Source organism: Plecotus auritus, assembly GCF_963455305.1.
Source record: "Plecotus auritus genome assembly, chromosome: 4".
Lineage (NCBI taxonomy): Eukaryota > Metazoa > Chordata > Mammalia > Chiroptera > Vespertilionidae > Plecotus > Plecotus auritus.
The window spans coordinates 106,403,860-106,416,265 of record NC_137775.1 but is presented as its reverse complement, the minus strand read 5'-3'; the positions used below and the strand labels follow the sequence as shown (position 1 = coordinate 106,416,265).

At 57.0% G+C, this 12,406-nt stretch overlaps 1 protein-coding gene across 1 annotated transcript in view; it reads right to left on the bottom strand.

Annotated features, from left to right (window-relative positions):
• PTPRN2 (protein tyrosine phosphatase receptor type N2) overlaps positions 1-12,406 on the bottom strand; it is a 458,587-nt gene that overhangs the window by 3,062 nt on the left and 443,119 nt on the right. Inside the window, exon 21 of the mRNA XM_080665141.1 lies at positions 7,932-8,121. Within this exon, the coding sequence (XP_080521267.1) occupies positions 7,932-8,121 (190 nt within the window). The remainder of the gene's footprint in view (positions 1-7,931; positions 8,122-12,406) is intronic.

Sequence of the window (12,406 nt, the reverse complement as noted above, 5' to 3'; positions counted from 1 at the left end):
GATGCACCTTAACGTGCATTCCAAGCCGTAGGAGTTACGAGCAGGCTTCATTTCTTGGTGCGCACGTTTCTTACGCAGAGAAATGAAAAGTCAGACCAGCCACGTCCATCTTACTATTGGCCTTCCCATGCTGAGTGCCCAACGTGGAGAGAAGGCGCATGTGCCGGCACAGGGAGGTTGGGGTTCCCTGGGAGCCTCCTCCCGCAGCGCCCGCCCACGGCCACGGCGGCTTTTGTGGCGACCACACTGGCGTGTAAGCCTCAGCATGTCACTGTGCAGCACCCAGTGCTGTTGTGCGTTCGGTCCTCTGGGGACCCCGAGCACACGGGCCCCACTTCCTGCAGCTCAGGGCACGGAAGCCTGCGGGCCATGTCGGTAACGCACAGCGTTGCGGGATCGGGAGCAGGTGGCGCAGCTGAAGCGCTCGGACCCCCACACATCCACAGGCAGCATTTCTACTCTCCGCCCTTACAGAACCCGCGGTCTCCTCCCCGTCCCTCTGGGTCTAGTGGCCTGTCCGCAGAGCAGGGGGCCGGCCCATCAGGACTGGGCCACACAGGCGGAGGGCCAGTCCCCGTGGACATAGAGGAGAGGCCCCGAGTGGGCAGCCCACTCACCCTCAGACACGGACTCAGTGGACTGAGCTTCGCTGTTTCCATGGCCCGCCCCATTCTCCCTGAGTCCCAGGTTCAAGGGCTTATTTGGGGGGAACTGAACAGCTGGTGCCCTTGTCTGAGCTGCAGCAGTGAGAAAGAAAGGTGGGGGAGGGGGCGTGAGGGTCCAGGAGGGATACATTCCACCCCGGGAGGGCAGACCAGGAGGCCAGGATCCTCGGAGAACCCGCCGGCAGCCTGCCCAGACCCGTGTCCTAGACCCCAAGTGGGGAAAGCGGGGTGCAGGCCTCCCTGGGTGTGGGGACAGTGTGGGCGTGGCACAAGCTCTCGGTGACAAAGGCCGTGGGTGTGGGGACATGTGCGTCCCGCCCAGTTGGACGCCAGGGCCTTCAGAGGAGGAGGAGCCCCTCGGGACAGCGGGCGCCCTGGGGACTCGGCAGGAACTCATCTCAGCAAAACAGCCCGCGGTTCCCGTGGCCCTGGGAGGCATCGGCCATGGCGGGATTCTAAAACTGCCCGAATCAGACGGTGAGCTGCAACCAGAGGGGGAAACAGCCAAGAGAGAAGCCACCTGGGCATCACCGAGAGCAATCTGCCTCCACGTCTCCCCGCGGCCACCCCCGCATCGCTACCCTCGCCACGGCCACCCCCTTGCCACGGCCACCCCCGCATGGCTACCCTCGCCACGGCCACCCCTCGCCACGGCCACCCCCCGCCACGGCAACCCCCCGCCACGGCCACCTCCTCGCCACAGCCACCCCTCGCATGGCTACCCTCGCCACGGCCAACCCCTCGCCACGGCCACCCCCGCATGGCTACCCTTGCCATGGCCACCCCCTCGCCATGGCCACCCCCTCGCCATGGCCACCCCCTTGCCACGGCCACCCCCTCGCCACGGCCACCCCCGCATGGCTACCCTTGCCATGGCCACCCCCTCGCCACGGTCACCCCCATGGCCACGGCCACCCCTCGCCACGGCCACCCCCTCCACGGCCACCCCCTGCCACAGCTACCCCCATGGCCACCCCCCAGCCACTCCCCTCCACAGCCACCCCCATGGCCACCCCCCACCACAGCCATCCCCACCACAGCCACCCCACAGCCACCCCCCACCACAGCCACCCCCCACCACAGCCACCCCTGCCACAGCCACCCCCAAACACCCCCCACCACAGCCACCCCCATAGCCACCCCCAGCCACCCCCCACCACAGCCACCCCCACAGCTACCTCACCACGCCTATAATCATAGGAACAATGATGCACAGAAACCCATTGCTCTGAGAACAAGTTTCCTCAGAGTCAGAGCTGGTATGCGAGCGAGAGGGCCAGAGCTGTGTGCATTTCTGTCCCTCACCCAAGGACATATATACATTTTAATATATTTTTATTGATTTCAGAGAGGAAGGGAGAGGGAGAGAGACAGAAACATCAATGACGAGAGAATCACGGATTAGCTGCCTCCTGCAAGCCCCCACTGGGGATGGAGACTGCAATTCGGGCCTGTGCTCCGACCGGGAATTGATCCCTGACCTCCTGGTTCATAGGTTGATGCTCAACCACTGGGCACACTGGCTGCCCCAAGAATATTTTTTCTATTGATTTTTAGAGAGAGTGCAAGGGAGAGGGAGGGAGGGAGGGGGAGACATCGATGTGAGAGAGACACAGCGATTGGTTTCTTCTCAAACCTGCCCCAACCGGGACCAGGATTGAACCTGCAAGCCAGGTCCCTGGCCTTGACTGGGAATCAAACCCGAGACCCTTCAGTGTGCAGGCCGACGCCCTTCCCACGGAGCCACTGGCCGGGGAAGGCCACGGCGGGTTAGCTTGCTAACACTGGCAGCGCCCAGGAAAGCAGTACTGAAACCACTTCTTACGGGGAGAGGGTTCATTCTGATTTCGCTTGGAGCTTGCCGCTGGCTGAGTGCAAGGCGAGATCCCCCAATTCCGTCTGCCCACGGCCTTGTCCCGGGGTGCGCTCGGGGGCCTGGCTCGCTGTGCAGAGGGTCCCCCTCACTCATGCTCGCGGCACCTTCATAAACGCAGGCACCTAGGGAGGCACTCGGCCCTTCTCTCCAACCTGTGGCCCAGGCCTGTGCAGGAGGGAGGGGCTGCGGGGCGCCAGGCAGCTCTCCCGACCCAGAGAAGCTCTGCACCAACCGGACCCTGTGAGGGACCAGGCGGCCGTGGGAGAGGCACGCGTGGGAGAGCTCATGTCCTGAGGTGGCGGCCCCTGGCGTGGCCCCACTGAGCGAGGACCTGAGCTTTGTTCACATTGCCTGCGTGTGGAGTCCAGGCGGTGGGGCCCTGCAGGCGGGCTCACTGGCTCCACCCTCTCTGCTGCCGAGGCGGCTCCCAAGCCCCGCCCATCTGCGGCCTTGACCTGCTATTGAAATCAACATCTATGCCTGGCCGGTGTGGCTCAGTAGATAGCGCGTCAGCCTGTGGACCGAAGGGTCCTGGATTCCATTCCGATCAAGGGAAACATACCTTGGTTGCAGGCTCCTCCCTGGGCCCCGGTACTGGTTGGGGCGCATGCAGGAGGCAACCAATGGATGTGTTTCTATCTTTCCCTCTCCCTCCCACTCTCTCTAAAATCAATGGAAAAATATCCTCAGGTGAGGATTAACAAAACAAAACAAAAGTTAACATATAGCCTGGCTGGCTGCCTTAATGGTCAGAGCGTCGGCCCAATCACCAAAGGGTCATGGCTTCCCTTCCCAGCCAAGGGCATGGACCTGGGTTGCAGAAAGCTGCCCATTGTCTTCACTAGCAGAGAGGTGTGGACAAGGAGCCCGGAATGCTGGTGACCCTTGAGCCCTGGCAAAGGTCAGACCTATGCACGCACTGTTTAGTTGAGACAATGGTAGCTGAAGCAACTTCCCGACCTGACAGTCCATGTAAATCCTTACTGATAAGATAGTCTGCCTGTTACTGCAAATTGCCTGCCTAAGGGCTATAGGTGCATCCCAAACTGAGTAAAACAATGGCAAGGCCTGAGCACAAGCGGGTCCTTCTTCCTGCGTTGGGCTCCCGCCCGGTCCCCCAATATTTCCAAATTATTATTTCTTGTCTCGTCTCTGTCATTTGCATGCGGCCTCTCTTCCAGAGCCCGAACCCTGAACCACGCGGGACGTGGGACATTCACACTGGGTGGCAGGTTTGATCCCCAGCCCAAGTCTGGGTGTCTGTGGGAGGCGACCAATCCACGTGTCTCTCTCACGTGGGTTTCTCCCTCCCATCTCCCATTCCACTCTCTAAAGTCAAAGGGAAAAACACCCTCCGGTGAGGATTAGCAACAAGTTAACATCTAAGAAGGCCTGGGGACCCTCCCAGCTTCTTGGACACGATGCTAACACAGGCAGCAGAAGGCAGAGCGGGTGGGGCTGTCCGTGCTCAATGCTCCTGTGCATCGAAGGACACTAGCAAGAGAGCGAGGAGGCTCTCATGGGAGGGAGAAAGCCGCCAGTCTCGCGTCAGACCAGGGATGAGTGTGCAGAAGAGATAAAGAACTCCTGCGACTCAACAACAACGGCCGGCGGGGCTCAGTGGCTGAGCATTGACCTATGGACCAGGAGGTCACTGTTCGATTCCGGGTCAGGGCACATGCCTGGGTTGTGGGCTCAGTCCCCAGTGGAGGGCGTGCAGGAGGCATCTGGTCAATGATTCTCTCTCATCATTGATGTTTCTCTCTCTCTCTTCTCGCCCTTCCTCTCTGAAATGAATAAAAATGTATTAAAAAAATTTAGCCCAATTAAAAAAATGACCAAAGGCCCTGGCCAGTGTTCTAAGTGGTTAGAACGTCGGCCCAATCACCAGGGTCATGGCTTCCCTTCCCAGCCAAGGGCACATGACTGGGTTGCATGCTCGTTCCCTGGTCCCGGTTGGGGCGCAGTCAAGAGGCAACCAATCACTGTGTCCCTCCCTCCCTCCCTCCCTCCCTCCCTCCCTCCCTCCCTCCCTCCCTCCCTCCCTCCCTCCCTCCCTGTTGCTCTCTCTAAAAATCAATGGAAACATATCCTTGGTTGAGGATTAACAACAACAAATGAGCAAGGAGTTGAACAGACGTCTCTCCACAGAAGACACCCAGGTGGCCAACAAGTGCTTGGAAAGCGCTCAGCGCACCGTCTGCAGGAAGTGCAAGTCCGAGCACAGTGAGCTCCGAGCTCCGCTCCCCAGGAGAGGGACCAGGAAAGACCAGAGCAGTGCACTTGGGAGGGGATGGGAGAAGCTGGACCTTCGTGCACGGTGGGTGGGAATGTAAAATGGTGAGACAGCACGGAGCTTCCTCACAGTCACACACAGGATTTGTACGTGATGAGTGATTCCACTTCTGGGGGACGCCACAGGAGGAAGCAGACACCTGCAGAGATGTTTGCACGACCTCATTCCCAGCAGCCAGGAGCTGGAGGCCGCTTGGGTCCATGGCAGGGGGATCCACCCGCACAGCAGGGTACGATTTGGCCTTAAAAAGGAGGGGCATTCTGCCACAGGCCATGGGGTGGGCCTGAGGACATCACTCTGAATGATGTCAGACCCCGGCAGACAAGCACTGTGTGGTCCCACTCACATGAGGGAGCAGAGGCGTCAGACCCACAGGGATGGCAAGTGGGAGGGGACAGCCGTCTCCCACCAGGAGGTGCAGCAGGGGCAGAGAGGGGAAGGGGAGCTGGACGGAGGCTGCGTGGGCCCGCACGCCCGCTCACCTCCACGGGGCAGCATCTCCCCAGCAGCCCAAGCTTAAAAGGCAACTCTAGCTCATTCACACCCTGAAGGAAACCCCAGTCCCTGGGCCCTGCCAGCAAAAGGAATGGCCTCCCAAGAGAGCGGCTGGGGGCGGGGTGGGGTGGCCCTGGGTGAATGGAGGACAGTGCCCCTGAGTGACCCACAAGCATGATCTTTGGGAAGCTTCACTACTGTACACACACACACACACACACACACACACACACACACACACACACCAGCCCTGATGAAATAGAACAAAGCAAACCCATGTGTAACGAGGTGCCCCGGCGACACGAGAGCGAGCCTTGGCACCCGCGGCTGGGAGGCATTGCTGCCCATGGCTGAGTCTTCCAGGAGAGAGGAACATGCTACCTGAACACGGGTCCTGATGCCAACATTAATGAAGAGTTAGAAACGTGTTCGCAGCCAAGAAAAAAAGGGGCCGCAGGCTCTCGGGCTGGTGCGGATTCTCCTGCCACAACCTGTGCGAGCCTGAGCTGTTTCCTGCAGTTCCAGCTGCTAATAAGGCGGCAATTATTCCTAGTTTATTTCTCAAATGCCCCTAAAGGAGCCTTAATCCCCGGGCCGCGGGAACGCGGCCGCCTCCAGCCCAGTGAAGGCCGGGCCGAGCCCGGCCCAACGCCAGCTGGGTGCAGGAGGCTTTGCAAAGGCATTGTTTGGTCCTCGTGCAATTCATTTTTTTTCAGAAAAGGAAAGGGGAAGAAAGGTTTCGCGTCCAGGCTCTGGGCCTTTGATCATTTGATGAACGGGGTGTGCAGGCCTCTAGCGTCTCAGGAGGACAAAGGTGCCAGTCGGGCCTGCGGTCAGAACAAAACTCAGAGGCCATGCAGTGTGGCCCTGGGAAAGGCCCCATGGCTGGAGGGGCCGCCCTGCCCTTTGATCTCCCGGGAGACCACAGCTGCTCTGGTCAGGGGATTTGACACCACAGGCCCAGGCAGAGGGGAGCAGGTCAGGGACAGGAGGGGGAGGGACCTCAGGGGCGGCCCAGGCACTGCCCTCTTGGGCCAGTTCCGCACGGCTGGGCCCACTGTGGGAGCCGCCCATACTTGCAGCAAATCTGACATTGCGGCCGGAGCCAATGGTTCCATGGCAGTGAAGATAAGGCCAGTCCTACCCGGGGCTTCTCTGTGCGCAGACCTGCGCCCCTAAAACCCAGGCTCTCCCCACAAATACTAAGACTACGCCAGCCACGTCCCACAGTCGGCAACTTCCCTCAGATGAGCCAGGCTCCACGTGACGCAGCCGTGTGCACAGCGGGTCTGTGTCCCCATCTCACAAACACGGCGGCATCTTCTCACACCAGTGACTGTTCTTCCGAAGCAACTGGTTAAGAGAAGGCAGACACCAGGCGCGAGGCGGACGGGGAGGGAGGTAAGCAACCGGAAGGAACGCGGCCTCCGAGAGCTGAGTCCCAGGCTGCAGGTTCCCAGGACAAGACGCGTCTGATGAGATGCAGTGGCCTTGGTGGGCAGGAGCGAGCCCCTCCTCTGAAGGCCGGGCTGTGTATGGTCTGAGATAAAAGTTCTGCTGAGCCCAGGTGAGAGCAGGTGCTTGAGCCAGGTGTTTGTTGTTGCCAGCACAGAGCTCACTCAGGGTGGAAGTGACATTTGCTGGTGAAAACCAATTCTGTTCTCCCCAGCGGCGGCGGGGCAGGTGCTAGGCAGAGGCCGTAGGGCGCTGGACAACTTACTCAAGCTCTCCAGTCCTCACGCTAAAAACAACAGGCCATGTGCGTGTGTGTGTGAATGCGAGTGCCTGCGTGCATGTGTGGGCATATATGTGCACATACGAGAGCACATGTGTACATATGAGCGTGTGTGAGTGCATGCATGCATGCGTGTGTGCACACATGTTGCCACAGAACGGTTTATTCACGGGAAGAGACCATAGTGTCACCATCTCTGTGTTTCCTTCCTGAGCTGCCTGGGATATGGCTGGGGTCACAGGACGGTGCCCTCCAGGCATGGCTGGGAAACGCTGCTCTGGGAATCGAGACAAGCCCTCCCGCAGGCCCCCGGTTTGCGCTGGTGCGGGCCCCGTTAGCCAAGAGGCCGCCAGCAGCACCGGCCCCATGAGAGTGAGTGCTGGCCCTAGGGAGACACCCCGTTTGTCCAGGAGACACTGTAAGAGACCCGCACATCTTTCCTGGCACGGAAGCAGGTGCAGAGCTTTGCAGGCAATAAGGGGTTTAGTATGATGAGCTCGCTACCAAAGGTCTCAGGTGACTCTAGAATGTTCCTGCCAATGCAGCTCATAACAGGGAAGGTTTGGGCTGAAAGCTGCTCTGAGGCGCTGCAGCTCTAGGGGACCAGGGCTGTCTGTCCTGTCCTGATGCTGACCAGAGTGCTCAGCACAGGCTCCTAGCACCCCCTGTGCGCCAACCCAGTGTCCACCCCATAGATGCTGGGGACAAAGGAGGAGCTCAGGAATCATGGAGCTTGCTGCAAGCAGCTTCACACAACTTGGAAAAGGGACAGCACGGCTCATCTTCCCGAGGCCTCCGGGAGTGCAGCACCAAGTTGCCATAGCAACGCATCCTGCTCCAAGCCCCCGCGAAGCGGATCCTCACCTTTGGCCATCTTGTTGAGAACCATGTCGATCAGGATGTAGGTGCCGCTCCTGCCCGCACCATCACTGTTGACAGAAAGAGAGAGGTGAGAATGCCACTCATCCTGGTCCCCCCATACCAGCCAAGCCAACGCCAGCCACTTCCTCCTGTGCTTGGCAGGGGGTGGGGGGTGGAGGGGTGCGGTGGGGCTCTGAGGGGAAATGGGGGGAGGAGGAATCACAGAGTGAGAGGGGGAAGACAAAGAGTAGAAGGAGGAGGAGGAGGAGGAGAAAGAAAAGGAGGAAGAGGAAGAAGAGGAGAAAGAGGAGAGGGGAGGAGGAGAAGGAAGAGGAAGAGGAGGGGGAGGAGGAGGAGGAAGGGGAAGAGGAGGAAAAGGAGGAGGGGAGAGAGCAGGAGGGGAAGAGGAAGAAGGGGAGGAAGAGGAGAGGGGAGAAGGAGGAGGGGGAGGAGTGGGAAGATGAGGAGGAGGAGGAGGGAGAAGATAAGAAGGAGGAGGAGGAGGGGGAGGAGGAGGAGGAGGAAGAGGAGGAAGGAACCAGGAAGCAATGTGGATTAGCCAACGTGCCTGTGTAGATTCGTTCCTCTCTTCCTCTATCCCCTTTGACTAAAGAGGGGGTAAATTTTTTCTGGAAGAACGAATAAAGGGTCAAGTGATGCATTTGTGTGCAGGGCAACTGCTCTGAGCTCTGACACAGCCTCATGGCAGATGCCAGTCCTGGCATCAGGAGCGGGAAGAGGAGGAGAAGGGGAAGGAGGGGGAGGAGGAGGAGGAGGGGGAAGAGGAAGAGGAGGGGGAGGAGGAGGAGGAGGGGGAGGAGGAAGAGGAAGGGGAGTAGGAGGAAGGGGGAGGAGGGGGAAGAGGAAGAAGAGGAGGAAGAGGAGGAAGAGGAGGAAGAGGAGAAGGGGAAGAGGAGGAGGAGGAAGAGGAGGAGGAGGAGGTAGCGCAGAGGGGGAGGAGGAGGAGGGGGAAGAGGAGGAGGAGGGAGAGGAGTAGGAGGGAGAGGAAGCAGGAGGCGGAAGAGAAAGAAGAGGAGGAAGAGGAGGAGGAGGGCAGGAGGGTGAGGAAGGGGAGGAGGAGGAGGAGGGGAAGGAAGCAGGAGGGGGAAGAGAAAGAAGAGGAGGAAGAGGAGGGGGAAGATGGGGAGGACACCTGGGCTCCTGGCAGAGTGGACAGCCCCTTGTCCTCCTCACATTTCCGTTCATCCCCTTCTCACCCCCAGTGACCATTGGACGATTTACACCTGGACCAGGCGGGAACATGTTTGAATGGTGCCTCACAACGGCACACGGAGGAACATGGGATGCCTGGCCCCACCCTCTCCTCTTAGGCTGTTCGGGATCACTCCTGTCCCAGGCCCGCGCCGAGAGGGTCCTTGCTTAAGGAGGCTGTATCTGAGTGGCTTCTAATGCAGGGTTTACATGGATACTCCTGGCAAAACCAAGGTGACTTTAAGGAAAAAATAGGGGTTTCCATGGAAAGACCCAAGGAGCTCCATGACTAAAGGAGAAATCACGCTTTTGGTCTTGGGTTAGAATGGCTAGGATCCCAGGAGTCACCGGGAGCCTGCAGCAAGGCCCCTGCGTTTGGCTTTGACGTGTTTCCTCAAACAAATGGTTGAAAGCTGCAGCTGGGACAGTGACCCTTCCACCTACACACCCCACCTGGCTCCCTCTAGGGACCCTCCTGCCATGGGCTGCTCACTTCTCTTCTCCACGAACTTCACACGAGTGTTCCGAGATCTACCACAACCCCCAGCCAACCGCTGCCTGGCTCGGGCCATGTGGGTCAAGTGGTCCGTCCTGGGCTTTGAGGAAACTGATCTTCTCTGCTCTCTTCCTCTCCTCCCAGACCAATACGGACCCAGACACAGACAGAGAGACACAGGCTCACACAGACACATACAGACACACACACAGACATACATGGACATTCACAGACACACAGACATACAGATACACACAGACATACAGACACACAGACACTCACAGACACACAGACACACACAGACACTCACAGACACACACAGACTCTCACAGACACACACAGACACACAGACACTCACAGACACATAGACACTCACAGACACACAGACACACACACACAGACACTCATAGATACTCACAGACACATGCAGACACACACAGACACTCACACACACTCACAGACACTCACAGACACACAGACACACAGCCACACAGACACAGACACACACAGACACTCACAGACACTCATAGACACAGACACTCATAGATACTCACAGACACTCACAGACACTCACAGACACACACAGACACACAGACACACACAGACACACACAGACACACACAGACACACACACACAGACAGACACACAGACACACACAGACACTCATAGAAAGTCACAGACACACAGACACACACAGACACTCACAGACACACACAGACTCTCATAGACACTCACAGACACACAGACACACACAGACACTCACAGACACACACAGACTCTCATAGACACTCACAGACACACAGACACTCACAGACACTCATAGACACTCACAGACACACACAGACACTCATAGATACTCACAGACACTCACAGACACTCACAGACACACACAGACACACAGACACACACAGACACACACAGACACACACAGACACACAGACACACACAGACACACACAGACACACACAGACACACGCAGACACACAGACACACAGACACTCACAGACACTCACAGACACTCACAGACACACACAGACACACACAGACACACACAGACACACACACTCATAGACACTCACAGACATACAGACACTCACAGACACATAGACACTCACAGACACACAGACACTCATAAGATACTCACAGACACATGCAGACACACACAGACACTCACAGACACACACAGACACACGCAGACACACAGACACACAGACACTCACAGACACTCACAGACACTCACAGACACACACAGACACACACAGACACACAGACACACACAGACACACACACAGACACACACAGACACTCATAGACACTCACAGACACACACAGACACAGACAGACACTCAGAGAAACACAGACACACAGACACACACAGGACACTCATAGACACTCAGAGACAAACACAGACACACACAGACACTCACAAACACTCAGAAACACACACAGACACACAGAGACATATAGACACACAGACACACAGACACACAGACACTCATAGACACTCACAGACACACAGACACTCACAGACACATAGACACTCACAGACACTACAGACACAGACACACACAGACACTCATAGATACTCACAGACACATGCAGACACACACAGACACTCACAGACACACACAGACACACGCAGACACACAGACACACAGACACTCACAGACAGACACACAGACACACACAGACACACAGACACACACACACAGACACAACAGACACACACAGACACACACAGACACTCATAGACACTCACAGACACACAAAGACACAGACAGACACTCACAGAAACACAGACACAGACACACACAGACACTCATAGACACTCAGAGACAAAACACAGACACACACAGGACACTCACAAACACTCACATACACACACAGACACACAGAGACATATAGACACACAGACACACAGACACACAGACACACAGACACACACAGACACTCATAGACACAGACACATACAGACACACAGACACTCACAGACACACACAGACACTCAGAGACACACACAGACACACACTCACAGACACACACAGACACACAAACACTCACAGACACACACAGACACTCAGAGAACACACAGACGCACACAGACACTCATAGAAAGTCACAGACACACAGACACACACAGACACTCATAGACACACACACACACAGACACACACAGACACACAGGCACACACAGACACACACAGAACACTCATAGACACTCACAGACACACACACAGGCACACAGGCACACACAGATACACACACACAGACACAGACACGACACACACAGACACTCACAGACACACATAGGACACACACAGACACACACCGACACAGACACTCACAGACACACACAGACACACACTCACAGACACTCACAGACACTCATAGACACAGACACACACAGACACTCAGAGACAAACACAGACACACACGGACACACACAGACACAAGGCTCTCACAGACACTCACATACACACAGATACACACAGACACACACAGACACTCACAGACCCACACAGACACACACAGACACTCACAGACACTCACACACACACACACTCATAGAAACACACAGTTATGCAGACATATACCACAGACACACTCAGACACACACACACTCACCACTCACACACACAGACATACATATGCAATACACACACAGATACATAGACACACCACGGAGAGACACAGGCATGCATAGAAATAGACACATGCATCACGCACCATGCATGCACACATACATATGCACACACTATACTCACTAGT